Source organism: Hemitrygon akajei, chromosome 3, assembly GCF_048418815.1.
Source record: "Hemitrygon akajei chromosome 3, sHemAka1.3, whole genome shotgun sequence".
Classification (NCBI taxonomy): domain Eukaryota; kingdom Metazoa; phylum Chordata; class Chondrichthyes; order Myliobatiformes; family Dasyatidae; genus Hemitrygon; species Hemitrygon akajei.
In genome coordinates this window covers 48,884,415-48,907,107 of record NC_133126.1, presented here as the reverse complement: position 1 = coordinate 48,907,107, position 22,693 = coordinate 48,884,415, and the positions used below count along the sequence as shown (strand labels likewise).

General features: G+C 40.7%; 1 protein-coding gene across 1 annotated transcript in view; it reads left to right on the top strand.

The window, feature by feature from the left end:
- Positions 1-22,693, top strand: part of pygl (phosphorylase, glycogen, liver) — a 136,241-nt gene that overhangs the window by 34,876 nt on the left and 78,672 nt on the right. The window contains exons 6-8 of the mRNA XM_073038980.1: positions 2,212-2,323; positions 5,814-5,896; positions 18,293-18,436. Coding sequence (XP_072895081.1) covers positions 2,212-2,323; positions 5,814-5,896; positions 18,293-18,436 — 339 coding nt within the window. The remainder of the gene's footprint in view (positions 1-2,211; positions 2,324-5,813; positions 5,897-18,292; positions 18,437-22,693) is intronic.

Sequence of the window (22,693 nt, the reverse complement as noted above, 5' to 3'; positions counted from 1 at the left end):
ATCTGCGTAGCCACTTTCAAGGAACTGTGAACTTGGATCCCAAGAGCTCTCTGCTCAGCAACACTTTTAAGGACTTCGCCCTTAACAGTATACTGTCTCTTTGCATTTGCCCTACTGAGGTGCAACACAGCACTTTTATCTAGGTTAAACTCCATCTGCCATTTTTCAGCACATATCTGCAACTGCTCTATATTGTGCTATGTTCTTTGCCAGTCTCCTACACTATCCACAACTCCACCAATCTTGGTTTCATCTGCAAATTTATTAACCCACCCATCTATATTTTCATCAAGGTCATTTGTATACATTACGAACAGCAGCGGTCCCAGCACGTGTCCCTGCAGAACTCCACTAATTACAGACCTCCAACTTGACTAAGTCCCTTCAACCATTATCTCCTGTCTTCTATGCACAAGCCAGTTCTGAATCCAAACAACCAATTCACTGTGGATCCCATGCACCTTAATCTTCTGGATTAGCCTCCTATGAGGGACTTTGTCAAACAACTTACTAAAATCCATGTAGATAACATCCACTGCCGTACTCTCATCAATCCCTCTTGTCATCTTGTCAAAAAAGCTCAATCAAGTTGGTAAGGCACGACCTATGCTGGCTGTCCCTAATAAGGTTTCCAAATGCTCATATATCCTATCCCTAAGAATTTTCTCCAGCAATTTTCCCTTGTTCCCTTCTTAAATAGAGGTATAATATTAGCCTCTCACCAGTTTTCTGGGACTTCACCTGTGGCTAGAGAGGACATAATGATACTGGCCAAGGTCTCAGCAATCTCATCTCTTGCCTTCAATAATCTGGGGTAAATCCCATCAGGCCCTGGGGACTTATCCATCTTAATACTCCTTAGGAGGCCCTTCACTTCCTCCCCCTTGACCTCTAAATGTCCTAAACACCTTTCTCTTGAAATCTACTTCTCTTGTAAGCTGTTTAATGGCTTACCAGTATTTTAACTGGACTTGACCAAACACCTGAAGAACTTTGATTTATTGATTGTAAAAACATTTCTATTTTGTACTGCTTTTGTTTTAACATAGCTCTGGTGTTCAGCATCCAGCACACCACAATGTGTACCCACTCCTATTTGTACTTGTGTAACAATATAAGTAATGGGGATGGAGTTCTGGTTAAGAAACAAGAAAATAGATGCATGGCATTCCTGGCTATGCTGTGAAGTTGAAACTCGCTATCTTGTCTTAATTAGGAACCTTTGCTACATCACCAGCTCAAGTAATGAAGCAAACTGTGTTTGTGTCCTTGACTTGAAAATTAAAAGAGTGAGATGATTTGAAATGCATAAGATATCAAGGGGTCTTGATAAGGTAGAGATAATGCAGAACTAAAGGTGATAGATTTTTTTAAATTAATCAATATTTGTTTAATATGGTGATGAGGTGATTTTCCTCTCAGAAAGCCTTTCGTCTTTGGGAACTTCCTCTGTTAAAGGGAGCAGAAGCAGCATTTGAAAATGTTTAAAGCTTGGTAGATAAAGAGTTGGAAGTTATTGTGGGTAGAAAGGACTGTGAAGCTAAATTGAAGTTAGTTCTTTATTGAATGGTGGAACAAACTTGAGGGGCTGAGCAATCTACTGCTTTCAATGTGTACATCTATATGTTGAAATTAATGCCAGGTTGGCACCTTAATTTTTACAAATCTCTAGTGCGGTTCTTATTTATACTTTCTAAAAAACACTCACAGAAATTGTACTTACCGTAATATTTAACAAAAAATGGTTCCTTACATTTTTGTTCAGTGCTTTCAATTATGTGTGATACTAATCCTTCAGAATTCCCCTCTTTAAGCATCTTGCTTGCTTAGGGTGCACTGCAAATAATTTGTTGTCCAAATTTAATTTGGTTTTCATAAAAGGCTCATAATCTGAATGTCAGATTATCTTACAACATTGAACGGAAGAATTTAACCATTAATGTAATTGTTCTTTACTGAATAATCCGAAGTTCCTTCCCTATGACCCTGTGACCATCTCTGCTTCAAGCATTTATCTACTCTAATCTGGGATGATTCAATAAGCTTGTCCACATGTGACTCCGTCAGATCAATCAATGCCTTGTTAATACTCTGTCCAAATTTCCCTTGAATCTCAGTGAGCCTCTTACCAATTAACAGCCACAATTTCAGAACTGAACAGTCTTCCTTTCATCCAAAATGTAATGTTTTGTTCTGCTGCTAATCCTGCAGGTAGTTCTTGCCATACCATATGATACTCCAGTTCCAGGATATCTAAACAATACTGTGAATACTTTGAGGCTGTGGTCTGCCAAAGCACCAAATGATTTCCACTTGCATCACTGTAAGTTGTTTATTACAATAAATATTGATTCCACAAAGCAAACTGCAAAATAATATTAGGCATTAGAAGTTAATAGCTACATAGGTTGTATTAGGCTCTTTAGATAAGTAGTGGCATAAACAATGATATAAATGGCCATTTTCTGTGCTTTAACATTCTATAGTTTTATGAATTCAAAATAAGATCTTTAAGTAATTTATTCTTTATTAATAAACTTTATTTTAGTATATCAGGAGATAAAAGCTCTAATGTTAAGATTGTAGATGCTGTGGACTATGCATTTATGTACAGATATATGAAGATTTTTCTCAAATCTAGAATTCAGAAGTTGTCAGGTAAATTTTACATGCTACAATCTCATAATTCATTTTTCTTTGTGTATGTTGATTTACAGCTTTGCATTTTCAAAGCTTTTTATTTTATAGTTTTCATTCATTCATATTATGTTGTAGGTCTTTTTGATCAAAAGTTATGAAAATAAAAACTAATATGTATAAGGTTATCATATTGGTTTGGTTAGATTAACCGGCTAACAATCAACAAATATTAGGATAACTGAGTCTCTGGTTAAATTTTGATAAGATTTTACTCAGGAGATGGACAGTCTATAAGTGAGACAAAGTCATGGACTCTATACAGATTACAGAGGTTCCGTTGTTTGCTGATTTAAGACAAATTAGGGTGGTTAAATCCCCAGGGCCTGACAAGGTGTTCCCTTGGACTATATAGTCAGAAATTGCAGGGGCCCTAGCAGAGATACAGCACGTAAAACATCTTTAGCCACAGGTGAGGTACCAGAGGATTGGAGGACAGCTAATGTTGTTTTGTTGTTTAAGAGACGATTTAAGAATAAACCAGGAAATTATAGGCCAGTGACCCTGGCATCAGTAATGGGAAAGTTTTTAGAAATTATTCTAAGGTACTGAATATATAAGTATTTGCATAGACAGGGACTGATTAGGGATAATCAACATGACTTTATGCATGGTAGCTCATGTCTAACTAATCTTATAGAGGTTTTTGAAGAAGTTACCAGGAATGGATGTTGTCTACATAGACTTTAGCAGGGCCTTGACACGGTCCTGCATGGGAGGATTGGTCAAGAAGTTCAGCCGCTTGGCATTCAAGATGAGGTAGTAAACTAGTTTAACCATTGACTTTGCAGGAGAAGCCACAGGGTGATAGCAGATGATAGCTTCTCTGACGGTGACTAGTGGTGTGCCACAGGGATCGGTGCTGGCCTTGTTGTTTGCCATCTATATCAATGATCATGATGATAATGTGGTTACCTGGATCAGCAAATTTGCCAAAGACACCAAAATTGGGGGTGTAGTGGGCAGCAAGGAAGACTATCAAAGCTTGCAGCAGGATCTGGACCAGCTGGAAAAATGAACTGAAAAGTAGCAGATGGAATTTAATGCAGATAAGTGTGAAGTGTGCATTTTGGGAGGACCAACCAGAATAGGTCTAACTTTGTGAGCAACAGGGCACTGAGGACAGAGGGATCTGGGATTACAGATCCATAATTCCTTGAAAGTTGTGTCACAGGTAGATAGGGTTGTAAAGAAAACTATCAGCACATTGGCCTTCATAAATCAATATACTGAGTACAGGACTTGGGATGTTATGTTGAAATTGCAGAAGACCATAAGACATGGGAGAAGAATTAAGCCATTTGGCCCATCAAGTCTACTCTGCCATTTAATCATGGGTGATCCTTTAAGATAGAGTATTGTGTACAGTTTTGGTCACCTGCTTATTGGAAGGATGTAAATAAGGATGTTGCCAGTACTTGAGGACCTGAATTATAGGGAAAGGTTGAATAGGTTAGGGCTTTATTCCCTAGAACATAGAAGACTGAGGGGAGATTTGATAGAGTTATGCAAAAATTATGAGGGTTATAGATAGGGTGATAGGGTAAGACTACAATTAGAGGTCATGGGTTAAGGGTAAAAGATTAAGTGTTTAAAAGGAACATGAGGAGGATCTTCTTCACTCAGAGGTTGGAAGTGTGGGGAATGAGCTGCCAATAGAAGGGGTGGATGTGGGCTCAATTTCAACATTTAAGAGAAATTTGGACAGGCATATTGATGGGAGGGTTATGGAGGGCTATGATGCAGAGGCAAGTTGATAGGGCAAGACAGATTAATGATTTGGCACAGACTAGATGTGCCAGAGGGTAAGTTTTTGTGCTGTAGCGTTATATGACTCTATTTGACAAGTAGCCTGCTACTGGAATTGGTGTTGTGTTTTGACTTGTTACAGTTTGTATTGCTGAAGAGTCCAAAGTATGGTTGTTAAATTAGCTGATGACACAAAGAAAGAAAGAATAGTAGCTCTGAAGAGAATATAAGAAGGCTAAAGAGGAATGCAGATAAAATTAAATGAGTAGGCAACATCTGACTACTGGAAAATTACACTGAAAATAAAGAAATGGCAGATGAACTTAGTAAGTATTTTGCATCAACCTTTACTATAGAAGACACCAACAGCATTCCAGAAATTTGAGACATTCAAGGGGAGAAAAAGTGACTACTACAAAGGAGAAATTGCTTAGGAAGCAGAAAGGTTTGAAGTCAGCAGATTAACACCAAAGATTCTATTAGTTTTATTACTTGTTGTAATTGCATACTAGCCTTATGTGAAGTGTGCACCTTGGAACTCTGCAATCTATCATAATTCAGGTAATACTTTTAAAAATACATTTGTTCTGCCAAAATTGCCAATTTCATGATCTCTTACATTGTACAGTGAAACTCCAATAATCCAGACTATTTGGGACTTTGATGATTGAAATTGGGCAGATCATCTGGAATACTGGATGCTATTGCTATTGCTCAAGACACTTTAAATGCATTTTTTAATATGTCACAAAGTATATTTTCTAGTGAACCCAGTAGGTTTAAGGGGTGTAGGGGATGCTTACATGAATTAGGACTCTAATGAGTTTATAGGGAGTGCTGTTTTCCGGTAGATAACTTTTTGTAAATATTAGCAGTTTTCTTTTCACTATTTTTGCTAATTTTTTTGTATGTTTGATTATTGACGCATCACGGAAGTGCAAAGTGACTCCAGCAGATTTTTCTTTGTGTCAAAACCCCCACGTATCGTAACAGGGCATGATTTTAAGGTGATTGTAGGAAAGTATATGGGGATGTCAAAGGTAAGCTTTTAACACTGAGTAGTGGGTGCATGGACAGAGAGTACATGGAGCACCAAACTTTATTGTAACTTTGGTCTAAATGGTTGAAAGAACTCCTGTGGCTTAGCTTAAGATGATTGGCCTGAAATTTGACACTGTCATTAAAGACCTCTGTTATGTCCTGATGCAGTGTTTCAACCCAAAATGTTGACTAATTCTTTGCCTCTATGTATGCTGCCTAACTCACTGTGTTCCTCTAGCAGCTATGCCGAAGTATGCCACTATAACCTATGTTTGATATCAGATGCCACTATAATGTACATTTAGCATTGTTTTCATTCTCAACAGTTAACGTTGGGGACTATATCCAAGCTGTGCTGGACAGAAATATTGCTGAAAATATTAGTAGAGTCCTCTACCCAAATGACAATGTAGGTAGTAAGACTATTTTCTAAAGGTTTTCTACATTACTATATATTTGCATAATGCAGACAAATATTAGTGATTTTATTTGATTGCAGTTTAAGCTAATTTCTCCATGCAGAGGACTCATGAAAATTAAGTTTGAAGTACATATAAATTGTTAAATGAGGTTAGATATCTTTATTAATTAGCATCAGTTTCAAGATTTATAGATTTGCTCTAAATTTTTAAATCTTTATTGAGTTATTTATTTTCCTTCATTTTTTTGTGTATTATGTGTGTAACCCTTATGTTCTGTTGTCTGCATAACTCTAGGGAAGACAATCTCTGGCCCTGCCAAACGGGTGAGATTGAGATGCAAGTCCAGCCCTAAACCCCCCTGTTTGTGTTGATGCTGTGAAATTTGTTACCCTGTTACAAATCAGTGCCACAAAATAACAGACAGTACACACATACATTTAAACGATTTATCTATATAATTCTTAATTTGACTACAGGGTTAGTGAAGAAAAAGCAAAAAAAGAAAAGGGCCATTTTATTGAAACAGTTTAATGTGCGCAAGTTGTAGCTCACGGTTTCCCCTTTGCCAATCCTCCTTCGATCTCCCCGGCCTTCATCAGGTCATGGCTCTGCTCCGGCGTCTTCTCTCTTCATCTTCTGCCGAACCAAAGTCCCAGATCACCCTGGTGTCAGGCACACAGCACGAAAACACTCTCCCGTCATTAGACGGTTCACATTCCAAAGCACCCATTATCTGTAACCATAACCCAAACACTATGAGGTCATCCAGATACATCAATACCTCAAGCAAGTTCATGTCCCCCACTGTTTTCTGCATGACATGCTGGGGGGATCGCAGGGGCTCACGATGTGCCCTGGGGCATCCTTTCAAACTGGAAGAATCCCAGTGGACATATAAATGCCTTCTTCTCTTTGTCAGCCTCACTCATGGGGATCTGGTAATATCCATTCCTCAAGTTCAGCACACTAAACCACTTCACACCACTCAGACAGGCCAGCGCGTCTTTGATCCTTGGGACTGTATACTGGTTGGGGACGGTACACCTGTTCAGAGTTCTATAGTCCACACACATCCGTACCTTCCCATTCTTCTTCCTGGCCACTACTATTGGGAACACATAGGGGCTTCTGGACTCAGTGATGATCCAAGCTTCCTTCAACTTACACAAATGCTGCTGAACATTGTCCACCTCTGCAGGGGCCAGTCGCAGCGACCTCTCTCTGAACAGGGTCCAGACGAGCTAGCACTAATGTATCAAGGACTTCAGCCACTCTCACATCAGCCTTTAAAAACTCCAGCTTCACTGACTCCACCATCATACGGATGATCACCCACACTAGGACCCCAGATCTCTAAGGAACTGAGTGGCATCAATGGTAAATGCGTCAGATACTGGTTGTAAAATGAATGGTACAGCAAAGTGACCTGTGACTCTGTGTCAAGTATGGCTCTAGCATAAACACCCTCTATCTATAGTGATACACTGGAGTTTGGTCCCACTAAGCCTTCAGACATTTGGTTTTTTGCTTTAGGGCGTTCCTAGATATATTGCTGGGAATGTGTTGCCCCCGATACACCAGGCCATCCCCTCACTGGGTCTCTTTTGAGTTTTCCCATCGACTCTCTCTGATTAGGTACCCGGGGGCTCACTCTCCAAGGGGGTTCCCATTGTTCACACTCCCACCTGAAGTGCCCCCTTCACCACAGTTATAACAGACTATACCAGCTGCTCCCCTTCTTGCAGGACCTAGCTATTGGCAGCCCTCTGTATAGTCCATCCCCTTATCCGCCTCCCTATCAGCTCCATTATACAGGGGATGGGGGGGCACACCAGCTGATAACAACCGAGACATCTCAGTTCTCAACTCTGCCACAATCTCCTCCTGGAAAGCATGGACAGTCCACGGTCCCTGTCCTGGGGCCTCAATAAAACCAGGCAATTTTACTGCTGTTACGTCAGTGCTAGTCTGAACTAAAACTAAGTCTGTGCGTGTCATTTCATCAGACCTCAGCCCCACAATGGTAACTTTCCCTACAGCTTTAACAGAACTTAAAAGTCGAATTAACAATTTATCAAGAGTGCGAATACCTACTCCACTCAACACACACAGATTTGTTACCCTAACCCCGTGGAGTCACACCACTGCACAACCCCAGCAGCATCCATACCCACATACTGCAATCACTTTACCGGACAATTGTTCAGCACTGACTCAAACACACAACCGATTGTTTCAATGCTCAGGGCAATCACACAGCAGCCAGTCCCGAACAAGACCCCCACAAGAATTGAAACACTGCCCTTCTCAGTGGGGTCTGTCCTCACTGCAAACTTGGCACCATAGAGGTAGCCACTCAACTGATCCACCATAGCCCATTTCAATGCCAGAAATGGGATCGTTTTTCTTAGAGGGCGACAGACTCCAGCTGACAAACGCAACAGCTCTCAACTGATACAGAACACCCCCTAAGCCATCTCTGCTTGCATCCATATGCATATGCATTCAGCAAAGTTCACAAACTAGATAACTAGATTTTCAGCTTTGTTCTGGGTGTAAATGTAACTTGGGGGGGGGGGGGAGAATTGCTGCCTGTTTTCATTTGTGTGCCAATTGCACATTCAGCAGCTTGGAAATCCTTTGAAATGATCTTAAGATGCGTTTGCAAAGTCATGAAAGTTACTCTTGATAATTACTTATATATTATTAAGGATGAATGTGCCAAGGTAAATGATTTGCTACCCTGTGCAGTATGAATCCTTGTCATCTGGTTACTTTCTTTTTTAAAATCTACTACAGAGTGAGCTTTTAATGCCTGTCTCTTCATAAGCTTCGAGGTGGTAGTGGTGAGTCACTTAGTAGAATCACTTAGTCTGTATGATGAAGGTAACCCCAAAAGATTTTACGTAAGAATATTGTATTGCTTAACCTATCAAAAATGCATAAACTCAGTTGGAACAGCCTGTGATTTGGATGTAAATTACAGATGGTGGTGGTGTTTCCATTTGCCTGCTTCTTTTATTCTTCCAGATAACAGGTTGTGCTGTCAAAGAAGCTTTGACAAGTTTCTGGAGTGCATTTCACAGATGGTGTACACTGAAGTCACAGTGTACCTAATGACAGAGCAAGTGAATGTTGATTGTAAGGATAGGGTGAAGAGAAACATTTTGCTTTGCTCTAGATAGTGTCAACACTTTTCATTGTTGTTAGAACAGCAGATAACCAGGCAAAAGATATGTTTTGTAACTGCCTGTAAGGTGTTTTACGCATTCACCACGTCGGTTTCCTCCGGGTGCTCCGGTTTCTTCCATATTCCAAAGATGTACAGTACATATTCCAAAGGTTCGGAGGTTAATTGGTCACATCAGTGTAATTGGGAGGCATGGGCTCGTTGGACCAGAAGGGCCTGTTACCGTGCTGAATCTATAAATAATAAATAATAAAGATGAAACTTCCTTGTAAAGAAGGACAGCAGGCAGGTTGGAACACTATCACGAGTTACTCTACAGTTTGCCTTGCATTTTGATATGGAAGTACAGTGCCATCTATCATTGCCTTTTTCCTAAATCCTGGAATTCTCAATTATAAACTCTGGGAGTACTTTCATAACACAGATAAATCAGGTCACCCAACTTGTCAAGAGAAATAAATATTGGATTTACCAATGGAATCTACAACCATTCATTATTTGAAAATAAAATACCATCTAACAGTTTGTAATAGAAACATAGAAACAAAGAAAACCTACAGCACAATACAGACTCTTTGGCCCAGAAAGCTGTGCCAAACTTGTCCCTACCTTAGAATTACCTAGGCTTACCCATAGCCCTCTATTTTTCTAAGCTCCATGTACCTATCCAGGAGTCTTTTAAAAGACCTTATCTTTTCTGCCTCCACTGGCAGCCCGTTCCACGCACTCACTACTCTCTGCGTAAAAAACTTAACCCTGGCATCTCCTCTGTACCTATTTCCAAGCACCTTAAAACTATGCCCTCTCATGCTAGCCACTTCAGCCCTGGAAAAAGCCTCTGACTATCCACACGATCAATGCCTCTCATTATCTTGTATGCCTCTATCAGGTCACCTCTCATCCTCTGTCACTCCAAGGAGAAAAGGCCAAGTTCACTCAACCTTTAAGGTGTGCTCCCCAATCCAGGCAACATCCTTGTAAATCTCCTCTGCACCCTTTCTATGGTTTCCATGTCCTTCCTGTATTAAGCCAACCAGAATTGAGCACAGTACTCCGAGTGGGGTCTGACCAGGGTCCTATATAGCTGCAAAATTACCTCTCAGCTCCTAAATTCAATTCCATGATTGATGAAGGCCAAGGCACCATATGTCTTCTTAACCAGAGTCAACCTGTGTAGCAGCTTTGAGTGTCCTATGGACTCGGACCCCAAGATCCCTCTGATCCTCCACACTGCCAAGAGTCTTACTATTAGTGCTATATTCTGCCATCATATTTGACCTACCAAAATGAACCACCTCACACATATCTGGGTTGAACTCCATCTGCCACTTCTCAGCCCAGTTTTGCATCCTAACAATGTCCCGCTGTAACCTTTGACAGCCCTCCACACTATCCACAACACTCCCAACCTTTGTGTCATCATTAAGTTTACTAACCCAACCCTCTACTTCCTCATCCAGGTCATTTATAAAAATCACGAAGAGTAGGGGTCCCAGGACAGATCCCTGAGGCACACCACTGGTCACCGACCTCCATGCAGAATATGACCCATCTACAACCAATCTTTCCCTTCTGTGGGCAAGCCAGTTCTGGATCCACAAAACAATGTCCCCTTGGATCCCATGCCTCCTTACTTTTTCAATAAGCCTTGCATGGGGTACCTTATCAAATACCTTGCTGAAATCCATATACACTACATCTACAACTCTACCTTCAGCAATGTGTTTAATCACATCCTCGAAAAATTAAATCAGGCTCATAAGGCACGACCTGCCCTTGACAAAGCCATGCTGACTATTCCTAATCATATCATGCCTCTCCAAATATTCATAAATCCTGCCTCTCAGGATCTTCTCCATCAACTTACCAACCACTGATGTAAGACTCACTGGTCTATAATTTCCTGGGCTATCTCTACTCCCTTTCTTGAATTAGGGAACAACATCCGCAATCCTCCAATCCTCTGGAACCTGTCCTGTCCTCGATGATGATGCGAAGATCATCGCCAGAGGCTCAGCAATCTCCTCCCTTGCTTCCCACAGTAGCCTGGGGCACATCCCATCCGGTCCCAGTGACTTATCCAACGATGCTTTCCAAAAGTTCCAGCATATCCTCTTCCTTAATATCTACATGCTCAAGCTTTTCAGTCCACTGCAAGTCATCCCCACCATCACCAAGATTCTTTTCAGTAGTGAATATTGAAACAAAGTATTCATTAGTACCTCTGCTGTCTCCTCCAGTTCCATACACACTTTTCCACTGTCACACTTGATTGTTCCTATTCTCTCATGTCTTATCCTTTTGCTCTTCACATACTTGTAGAATGCCTTGGGGTTTTCCTTAATCCTGTCCACTAAGGCCTTCTCATGGCCCCTTCTGGCTTTCCTAATTTCATTCTTAAGCTCCTTCCTGCTAGCCTTATAATCTTCTAGATTTCTATCATTACCTAGTTTTTTGAATCTTTCCTAAGCTCTTCTTTTCTTCTTGACTAGACTTACAAAAGCCTTTGTACACCACGGTTCCTATACCCTACCATCCTTCCCTGTCTCATTGGAACGTACCTATGCAGAACCCCATGCAAATATCCCCTGAACATTTGCCATATTTCTTCCGTACATTTCCCTGAGAACATCGGTTTCCAATTTATGCTTCCAAGTTCCTGCTTGATAGCCTCATATTTCCCCTTACTCCAATTAAACGTTTCCCTAACTTGTCTGTTCCTATCCCTCTCCAATGCTATGGTAAAGCAGATAGAATTGTGATCACTATCTCCAAAATGCTCTCCCACTGAGAGACCTGACACCTGACCAGGTTCATTTCCCAATACCAGACCAAGTACAGATCAAGCAGGCTTATCTGCATATTGTGTCAAGAAACCTTCCTGAACACACCTAACAAACTCCATCCCCTCTAAACCCCTCACTCTAGGGAGATGGCAATCAATATTTGGGAAATTAATATCTCCCACAACAACAACCCTGTTATTATTACACCTTTGCAAAATCTGTCTCCCTATCTGCTCCTTGATGTACCTGTTACTATTGGGTGGTCTATAAAAACACCCAGCAGAGTTATTGACCCTTTCCTATTCCTAACTTCCATCCACAGAGACACCGTAGACAACCTCTCCATGACTTCCTTCTTTTCTGCAGCTGTGACACTATCCTTAATCAACAGTTCCACCTCTTTTGCCTCCCTCCCTGTCCTTTCTAAAATATCTAAAGCCTGGCACTTGAAGTAGCCATTCCCACCCCTGCACCATCCAAGTCTCTGTAATGGCCACAACATCATAGCTCCAAGTGCTGATCCACACTCTAAGCTCATTCACTTTATTCATAATACTCCTCGAATTAAAAGAGACACATCTCAAACCACCAGTCTGAGCTTGTCCCTTCTCTATCACCTGCCTATCCTCCCTTTCGCATTGTCTCCAAGCTTTCTCTATTTGTGAGCCAATCTCTCTTGCCTCCATCACTTCAGTTCAGTTCCCAGCCCCAGTAATTCTAGTTTAAACTCTCCCCAAAAGCCTTAGCAAACCTCCCCACCAGGATATTGGTTCCCCTGGGATTCAAGTGCAACCCGTCCTTTTTGTACAGGTCACACCTGCCCCAAAAGAGGTCCCAATGATCCAGAAATTTGAATCCCAGCCCCCTGCTCCAATCCCTCAGCCACGCATTTATCCTCCACTGTATAATCTTACTGTATAGGCATGGAAGCACTCTTTGTTTCATGTATTTTCTTTATTTCATAAAATTGAAAACTTGATGTAATGGGAAATCATTATGCTTGATCACATTGGTCATAGGGTCAATAGCAAATGAATATTCATTTGTGAACTCCAATGATTTATTGTATACAGGGAGTTCAGCTTAAAGAGTACAAGGCTAATCACAACTGCTGGTGATTTTAATCATATGAAAATAAAGTGATAAAAATCTTAAGGAGAAATAAAATGAAGGAACTGGGTGGGGGTGGGAACTGAAGGCTTGTTCTTTGAGGATGAATCTCAGATTTCTTCTATTTCTCTTGATCTGCCAAGATTAAATGTTTACTCCCTCACATGCACCTAATAAAGATTAAATGACATTTCATTTATTACATACTTGCCTTCCAAGTTACATTGCCTTCATAGAACCATAGAAACATTACAGCACAGAAACAGGCCTTTTGGCCCTAGGCTGTGCCGAACCATTTTTCTGCCTAGTCCCACTGACCTGCACCTGGGCCATATCCCTCCATACCCCTCTCATCCATGTACTTGTCCAAGTTTTTCTTAAATGTCAAAAGTGAGCCCGTATTCACCACTTCATCTGGCAGCTCATTCCACACTCCCACCACTCTCTGCGAGAAGAAGCCCCCCCCCCCCAGTGTTCCCTTTAAACTTTTCCCCCTTCACCCTTAACCCATGTCTTCTGGTTTTTTTCTCCCGTAGCCTCAGTGGAAAAAGCCTGCTTGCATTCACTCTATCTATACCCATTATAATTTTATATACCTCTATCAAATCACCCCTCATTCTCCTACGCTCCAGGGAATAAAGTCCTAACCTATTCAACCTTTCTCTGTAACTCAGTTTCTCAAGTCCCGGCAACATCTTTGTAAACCTTCTCTGCACTCTTTCAACCTTATTAATATCACTTCCTGTAATTAGGTGACCAAAACTGCACACAATACTCCAAATTTGGTCTCACCAATGTCTTATACAACCTCACCATTACATTCCAACTCTTATACTTAATACTTTGATTTATAAAGGCCAATGTACCAAAAGCTCTCTTTACGACCCTATCTACTTGTGACGCCACTTTTAGGGCATTATGTATCTGTACTCCCAGATCCCTCTGTTCTACTGCACTCCTCAGTGTCCTACCATTTACCTTGTATGTTCTACTTTGGTTTGACCTTCCGAAGTGCAATACCTCACACTTGTCCACATTAAACTCCATCTGCCATTTTTCAGCCCATTCCTCCAACTGGTCTAAATCCCTCTGCAAGCTTTGAAAACCTCCCTCACTGTCCACTACACCTCCAATTTTTGTATCATTAGCAAATTTGCTGATCCAATTTGCCACATGATCATCCAGATCATTGATATAGATGACAAATAACAATGGACCCACCACTACTCACAGGCCTCCACTCAGAGTAGCTATCCTCCACTACCACTCTCTGGCTTCTTCCATTGAGCCAATGTCTAATCCACTTTACTACCTCTCCATGTATACCTAGCGACTGAATCTTCCTAACTAACCTCCCATGCGGGACCTTGTCAAAGGCCTTACTGAAGTCCATGTAGACAACATCCACTGCCTTCCCTTCACCCACTTTCCTGGTAACTTCCTCGAAAAACTCTAATAGATTGGTTAAACATGACCTACCGTACACAAAGCCATGCTGACTTTTTCTAATAAGTCCCTGTCTATCCAAATACTTGTACATCCTATCTCTTAGTATTCCTTCCAATAATTTACCTACTACTGATGTCAAACTTACCGGCCTATAATTTCCCAGCTTACTTTTAGAGCCTTTTTTAAACAACAGAACTACATGAGCTATCCTCCAATCCTCCAGCACCTGACCCGTTGATATCGGCATTTTAAATATTTCTGCCAGGGCCCCTGCAATTTCAACACTAAGCTCCTTCAAGGTCCAAGGGAATATCCTGTCAGGTCCTGGGGATTTATCTACTCTGATTTGCCTCAAGACAGCAAGCACCTCCTCTTTAATCTGTATAAGTTCCATGACCTTCCTACTTGTTTCCATAGACTCCATTCCAGTTTCCTTAGTAAATACAGATGCAAAAAACCCATTTAATATCTCTCCCATTTCTTTTGGTTCCATACATAGCCGACCACTCTGATCTTCAAGAGGACCAGGATTATCCTTCACCCTGACTGCCAAAGCAACCTCATGTCTTCTTTTAGCCCTCCTGATTTCTTTAAGTATTTTCTTACTCTTTTTATACTCCTCAAGCATCTTATTTCCTCCCTGTTGCCTATACATCTCTTTATCAGATTGACAATATCCCTCGAGAACCAAGGTTCCTTATTCTTATTCATTTTGCCTTTAACCCTGACAGGAACATACAAACTTTGCACTCTCAAAATTTCTCCTTTGAAGTCCTCCCACTTACCAATCACATCCTTGCCAGAGAACAACCTGTCCCAATCTACGCTTTTTAGATTCTTTCTCATTTCTTCAAATTTGGCCTTTTTCCAGTTTAGAACTTTAGAACAGTTTAGGACCAGATCTATCTTTATCCACAATCAAGTTGAAACTAGTGACATTATGATCACTGGAACCAAAGTGTTCCCCTACACACATTTCCGTCACCTGCCCTAACTCATTTCCTAATAGGAGATCTGATATTGCATCCTCCCTAGTTGGTACATCTATATATTGATTTAGAAAACTTTCCTGAACACATTTCACAAACTCTAACCCATCTAGACATTTAACAGTATGAGAGTTCCAATCAATGTGTGGAAAATTAAAATCCCCTACAATCCTGCAGTTGTCTGTTATCTCTCTGCAGATTTGCTCCTCCAATTCTCGTTGACTATTGGGTGGTCTATAATACAATCCTATTAATGTGGTCATACCTTTCCTGTTTCTCAGCTCCACCTATATGGCCTCAGTAGACAAGCCCTCTAATCTGTCCTGCCAAAGCACTGCTGTAATATTTTCCCTGCTCTGTCATGTCTGAAACATCAGAACCCTGGAACATTGAGCTGCCAATCCTGCCCCTCCTGTAGCCAAGTTTCAGTAATGGCTATGATGTCATAATTCCATGTGTCAATCCAGGCCCTTAGCTCATCTGCCTTTCCCACAATACTCCTCGCATTGAAATATACACACCTCAGAAGATTATTACCACCACACACAACCTTACTATTTGTGACTTTGCATGAACTATTAACATCATTTATTTTTACCCCCATTCCACTATCTACTCTGGTACTCGGGTTCCCATCCCCCTGCATATCTAGTTTAAACCCTCCCCAATAACACTAGCAAACCTCCCTGCAAGTATATTGGTCTCCTTGTAGTTCAGGTGTAACCCGTCTCTGTTGTACAGGTCCCACCTGCCCCAGAAGAGGTCTCAATGATCTAGAAATCTGAAACCCAGCCCCCTACACCAGTTTCTCAGCCTCGTGTTCATCTGCTAGAGCATCCTACTCTTACCCTCAAGATACTGTTTATCAACTTCCTACCAAGCTCTCTGTACTCACTCTTCAGGACCTCCTGACTCTTTCTACCTATGTCTTTGGTACCGATGTGTACCACGACATCTGGCTGATCACCCTCCCACTTCAGAATGCTGTGCACGTGATGTTCACTTGAAAGTTAAAAAAAAAATGCAAATATAGGAAGTCAGAATTCAGAATAAAACATGTTAGAAACATTCAGCAGGTTCGGTAATATCTGTGGAAAGAGAAACAGAGTTAGCATTTCAGGCAGAAGATTCTGATGAAGGTTCACTTTCCATTGCTGCCAACATGCTGAGTTGATCTGGGCTTTATTTTCCCTTGGCTGACTTTAAATTTTAAATGGATTGTTGATGATGAAAAAAATTCAAAAATACCAACTCATTCATAATGATTATGTTAAACTTTAACTGGAGAAGAAAAGATTACTGATCACCTTGAACAGCTTGATATGTTCTTTTGTAGTATTTATCTTCTTTCTCGTTTTGATTGTGTAACTTAATTGCACCTCTTCATTTTTCTTTATCATATAGATAAAATGAAGAGCTGTAATTAAGTTAAACAGTCAGTAGGCAAATGCAATGCTCACATTCATTTTGAGAGGATTAGAATATAAAAGCAAGGATTTAATTCTGAGGTTCTATAATGCATTGGTCAGACCACATTTGGAGTATTGTGAGCACTTTGGGCCCCATGTACTGCTGTTGGAGAGGGTTCAGATGAGTTCTTGAGAATGATCCCAGAGATAAAAGGTTTAACATCTGAGGAGCAAACATGAGGAAATCTACAGATGCTGGAAATTCAAACAACACACACAAAATGCTGGTGGAACACAGCAGGCCAGGCAGAATCTATAGGAAGAAGCACTGTCGACATTTCGGGCCAAGACCCTTCGTCAGGTCTGGCCTGCCTGTGCTGGCCTGCCTAGATGCTGCCTGGCCTGCTGTGTTCCACCAATGTTTTGTGTGTGATATTTAGTTGTTTGTTTTTTTTTCTCTCTCTCTGCCCATCACCCTGCCTGTTCTCCATCTCCCTCTGGTGCTCCCCCCTCCCCCTTTCTTTCTCCCGAGGCCTCCCGTACCATGATCCTTTCCCTTCTCCAGCTCTGTATCACTTTCGCCAATCACCTTTCCGGCTCTTAGCTTCATCCCACCCCCTCCGGTCTTCTCCTATCATTTTGCATTTCCCCCTTCCCCACTACTTTCAAATCTCTTAGTATCTCTCCTTTCAGTTGGTCCTGATGAAGGGTCTCGGCCCGAAACGTCGACAGTGCTTCTTCCTATAGATGCTGCCTGGCCTGCTGTGTTCCACCAGCATTTTGTGTGTGTTGTTTTAACATCTGAGGAGCTTGTGATGGCTCTGGGCCTGTACTTGTTGGAGTTCAAAAGAATGAGAAAGGATCTTGTTGAAAGCTACTGAATATTGAAAGGCCTAGATAGAATAGGCATAAATCCCTATAGTGGGGATTCTCGAACCAGATGACACAATCTCAGAATGGATGGACATTCATTCTGAATAGAGTTAAGGAGGAATTTCTTTAGCCAGAGGTTGGCGAGCCTTTGAAATTTTTTGCCACAGATAGCTGAGGAGGACAAGTCATTGGATATATTTAAAGCAAAGTTTGATTCATTATGGTATTAAAGTTTATAGGAAGAAGGCAGGAGAATGCAGTTGAGAGGGTTAATCAATCAGGCATGTCAGAAAGGCAGAGAACATTTGATGGGCCAAATGGCCTAATTCTGCTCCTATGTGTTATAGTCTTATAATTATTTGTAATGTTGGAGATATTTGGGAACAAACCACATTCAACTTACAAAGTTGTCAACGTATTTAATAATTGTTCATTTTAAGGGCAGCGAAGAAGAATATAGTTTAATAATTTTAAAGGAGATTGAGGTTTAGTTCAATGACAGAAATCTAAAAAGGGATTAAATACATTTTTTTACATTTTATGCAAATGAATATATTTCTCTTGTTTCTGTTTTCAGTTTTTTGAGGGCAAAGAGTTGAGATTGAAGCAGGAGTATTTTGTCGTGGCTGCCTCTCTCCAAGATATTATTCGTCGTTTCAAGTCTTCTAAGTTTGGTTGTGAGGATAATATTAGGATTTGTTATGATTCCTTCGCTGACAAGGTGAGTTTTGGTAACTCAATACATAGCTGGTTTATTGTTTGAAAGGAAAACAGTTGATGGAATGAATTATAGAATAATACAAGTCAGAAATATGTCCTTCATCCCACCATGTCCATGCCTGGTATCTAGAACCAAACGTAAACTGTATTATCCTTTTCTGATTGAGTCGATGCAATGCAAAATTAAAATTGCTATTGCTAGTTCATTAGCTTAGTGAGTGCATGTCCACAGCACAAAAATATATCACACATGACAAAGATATCAGATGTCAAATTGGACGAGTCACAATGCCACATTTACATTTCTGCATCCTTCTAAAAGGCCTATTCAGGCGTTGATAGCATCTATTAAAGTATATAAAATTTGTTATAGTTCCAATTGATATGCATTTTATTTCAACCTCCAAAGAACTTTGTTTATTTTCTCCATTTAGAGGAATAGCCACTGTTAGGGAATTATTTGTTGATTTTAGCCTACACCGACCAGAATAACTGGGAACCCTGTGTAAGTGTCATGATAAAATGAGTGTCACTACTTTGGCATTGTATGAAAGATCATTCACGTGGACAGTGTCTAACAAATATCAAAATTTCCACAACTACTGCTTCATTCTATACAATTTGCACACTCTGAGTTCTAGGTCTCTTCAAATTCTCCAGCTGCTGATATCAAATATTTTTTGATTTACTCACCAGCCAAATGGTAAATAATTATTTTTAATTTTAAAGGGAAGATCTAAGAAAGCCAAACAAAATAGCACTTTTGTTATTATATTTACTAACCTGCATTGATATTTTCACATTTAGCAACTCTCAATTCCCCAAGCCTTTTGAAAATTTTCAAGGTTATTGGAAGATCAATGTAAACTTATGGTAATAAACCCAGGAAAACAAAAATGTGTAGACATATCAGTTGATTACTGTTAGCGATACTGATCCAGTGCCTTCATATAAATATATTTCCTTCTTTGCTGAAAGAGTATCAAAAATTGGAACCATAGTATCAACAACTCATGTAATGCCTGTTAGTGTTAGTATTGGAAGTTACTTTACAGGAGATATCAAAGACACATTTGATGCCAAGTCACAGCAATTTGGGATGGAAAACCAATGAGGGAAGAGAAGTGTCAAGGATTATTGAAACTGTTTCCAGAAGTTAGAAAGTTGGTATCTCAGGCATTTACTGTTGAAGCAGACTGATTTTGGATAATTAAGAGCCATTAACCAAATTATGAATAAGTAGAAAGGTTATATAATGTATTGGCTTGTTAAGCACCTCTGTGTGATGAAGGGGAAGAAGAAATAAATTCTGACAAAAGCAAGATAGTACTTTAACTTTTAACTGGGGAGTTTATTTTTGAATATCTGAGCACAACAGGAAATGATAAAAAATAGAAAATGTGTTTTCTAAAATTTGTTAACGTCAAATGATCAGGTTCTCTTTGAATTAGAACATCCTTTTTATCCTAGTAGGACATTATCCATTATGCCAGGTGCAGTCTGTAAATTGAAGATAACTCCCTACTAACTATGAGTGGGTGTCAAATTTCTAACAAATTACCATTTGCTAGAATGGTAAATTTTATAACCCATTCATTAAGCAATTAATATGCAAATGCAAACAGTCTTCACATGATGCAGTTGTCCTTTGGCACTCCAGATTCCTGACCCTGTCCATATTTTGAAGCGGACTTAAATACTATAGGTGCCAGGCCGAAAGGTTTTCAGAGTCAGGTTTATTATCCCTGAAATAAGTCATGAAATTTGTTTGTTTTGTGGCATTAGTACAATACAAGACATAAATTACTGTCAGTTGCAATGTAATTAAGTAGTGCATACGGGAGGAACAGTGAAGTGGTATTCATGGGTTCATGAACTGTTCAGTAATCTGATGGCAGAAGGAAAGAAGCTGTTCCTAAATGCTGAGTGTGGGTCTTCAACCTGTACCTCCTCCTTGATGGTTGTAATGAGAAGAGTGCATGTCCTGGATGATAAGGGTCCTTAATGATGGATGCCACCTTCTTGAGACACCATCTTTTGAAGGTGCCCTTGATGGAGCTAGCTGAGTCTACAACCCTCTGCAGCCTCCAGTGCAATCCTTTGCATTGGAGCCTCCACACCAGGCAGTGATGCAACCAGTCAGAATGCTCTCTATCATACAACAATAGAAATTTGCAAATGAGTTTGATGAAATACTAAATTTTCTCAAACTCCCAATGAAGTATAGTTGCTAGGATGCCTTCTTTGTGATTGCATCAATCTGTTGGGCCCAGGATAGATAGGCCGAGATGTTTATGTTCTGAACCTGAAGCTACTCACCCTTTCCACCACTGACCCCTTAATGAGAACTAGTGTATTTTCTTCCCTTTCCTGAAATCCGTAATCAGTTCCTCGATTTTGCCGACATTGAGTGCAAGGTTGTTGCTGCAACACCACACAACCAGCCAATCTATCTTGTTCTTTCCTGTATGTCTCCATGTTACCTTCTGAGATTCTGCCAACAGCAGTGATCTCATTGGCATATTAATGGATGGTATTTGAGCTGTGCCTTGCTACAGTCATGAATGTAGAGAGAGTAGAGCAGGTGGCTAAGTATGAATCCATAATGCAGGCAGAGGCTAAAGAGCAAGGCTCCAAAGTTAAGGACAACAAAGAGGTGGTTGCTGGAGTTCGAGGGTGGCTACGGGATTACTTTGAGTCAGTGGACTAGGCTGTATTCAAGGACTTAACAGAGGATCTGAATGAATAGACGACAGTTGTCACGGACTTTATAAGAACAGTTATAGAAGAGTGTGAAGCCACAAAATCATTCAGAGACTTTCCCATTCAGAAGCCCTGGATAGACCATGAGATCTACAATCTGCTGAGGGCATGTCAGTGGCATTCAGGTATGGCAACCAAGGTACCAAAGGTCCAGGTAAGATCTCTGGAAAGCCATCTCACGTGTGAAGTGGCAATTCCTGACAAACTTGAGTCATGAGGATACTCAACAGGATTTGAATGCTATTACCTCTTACAAAGTGAAATCAAACAACATAAGTAACAACTGGGCTTGCCCGAGAAGTGACTTGGATCCACTCTAATTTGCCTACTGGCACAACAGGTCTGCAACAGATTCCATTTCATTGGCTCTTCACTCAATACTGGAACATTTGGACAGCAAAGATCCATACACCAGGATGCTCTTTATCAACTACAGCTCAGGATTCAATATTATCATCCCCTCAGAATTAATCAATAAGCTTCAAGACCTTGGCCTCAATACTTCCCTGTGCAATTGGATCCTCAATTTCCTCCTTTGCAGACCCCAGTCAGTTTAGGTTGGCAACAACATCTCCTCCACAATTTTCATCAGCACAGGTGAACCACAAGGCTGTGGGCTTAGTCGCCTGCTCTACTCACTTTATACTTATGACTCTGAGGCTAAGCACAGCTCCAGTGCCATATTTAAGTCACTGCTGTTGGCTGAATCAAAAGTGGTGACAAATCAGCATTTAGGAGGGAGATTGAAAACTTGGCTGAGTGGTGCCATAACTACCTCTCTCAATATCAGCAAGACCAAGGAGTTGATTATTGAGTTCAGGAGAAAGAAACTGGAGATCCTCATTGAAGGATCAGAGGTGGAGAGGGTCAGTGATTTTAAATTTCTCGGTGTTATCATTTCAGAGGATCTGTCGTGGGCCCAGCATATAAGTGAAATTACAAAGAAAGCACAGCAGTGCCTCTACTTCTTTAGGTGTTTGTGAAGATTTAGCATGCATCTAAAACTTTGACAAACATCTATAGATGTGTGGCAGAGAATGTATTGACTGGTTGCACCATGGCCTGCTATGGAAACACCAATGCCTTTATACAGAAAATACTACAAAAAGTAGTTAATGCAGCCCAGTCCTTCACGGGTAAAGCACTCCTCACCACTGAGCTCAGCTACGTGGAGCACTGTGACAAGAAAGCAGCATCCATCATCGAGGACCCCCAGGTCATGCTCTCTTCTTGCTGCTGCCATCAGGAAGAAGTTGCAGGAACTACAGGACCCACACCACCAGGTTCAGGAACTGTTTCAACCCCTCAACCATCAGGCTCTTGAACTAGAGGGGATAACTTCACTTGCCTCATCACTGAATTGTTCCCACAACCCACAGACTCACTATCAGGGATTCTTCTTCTCATGTTTGAGATATTTGTATCTTGTTTGTTTGTTTATTTATTTATCTATTATTTTCTTTTTTGTATTTGCATGGTTTGTTTTTCTTTTCAC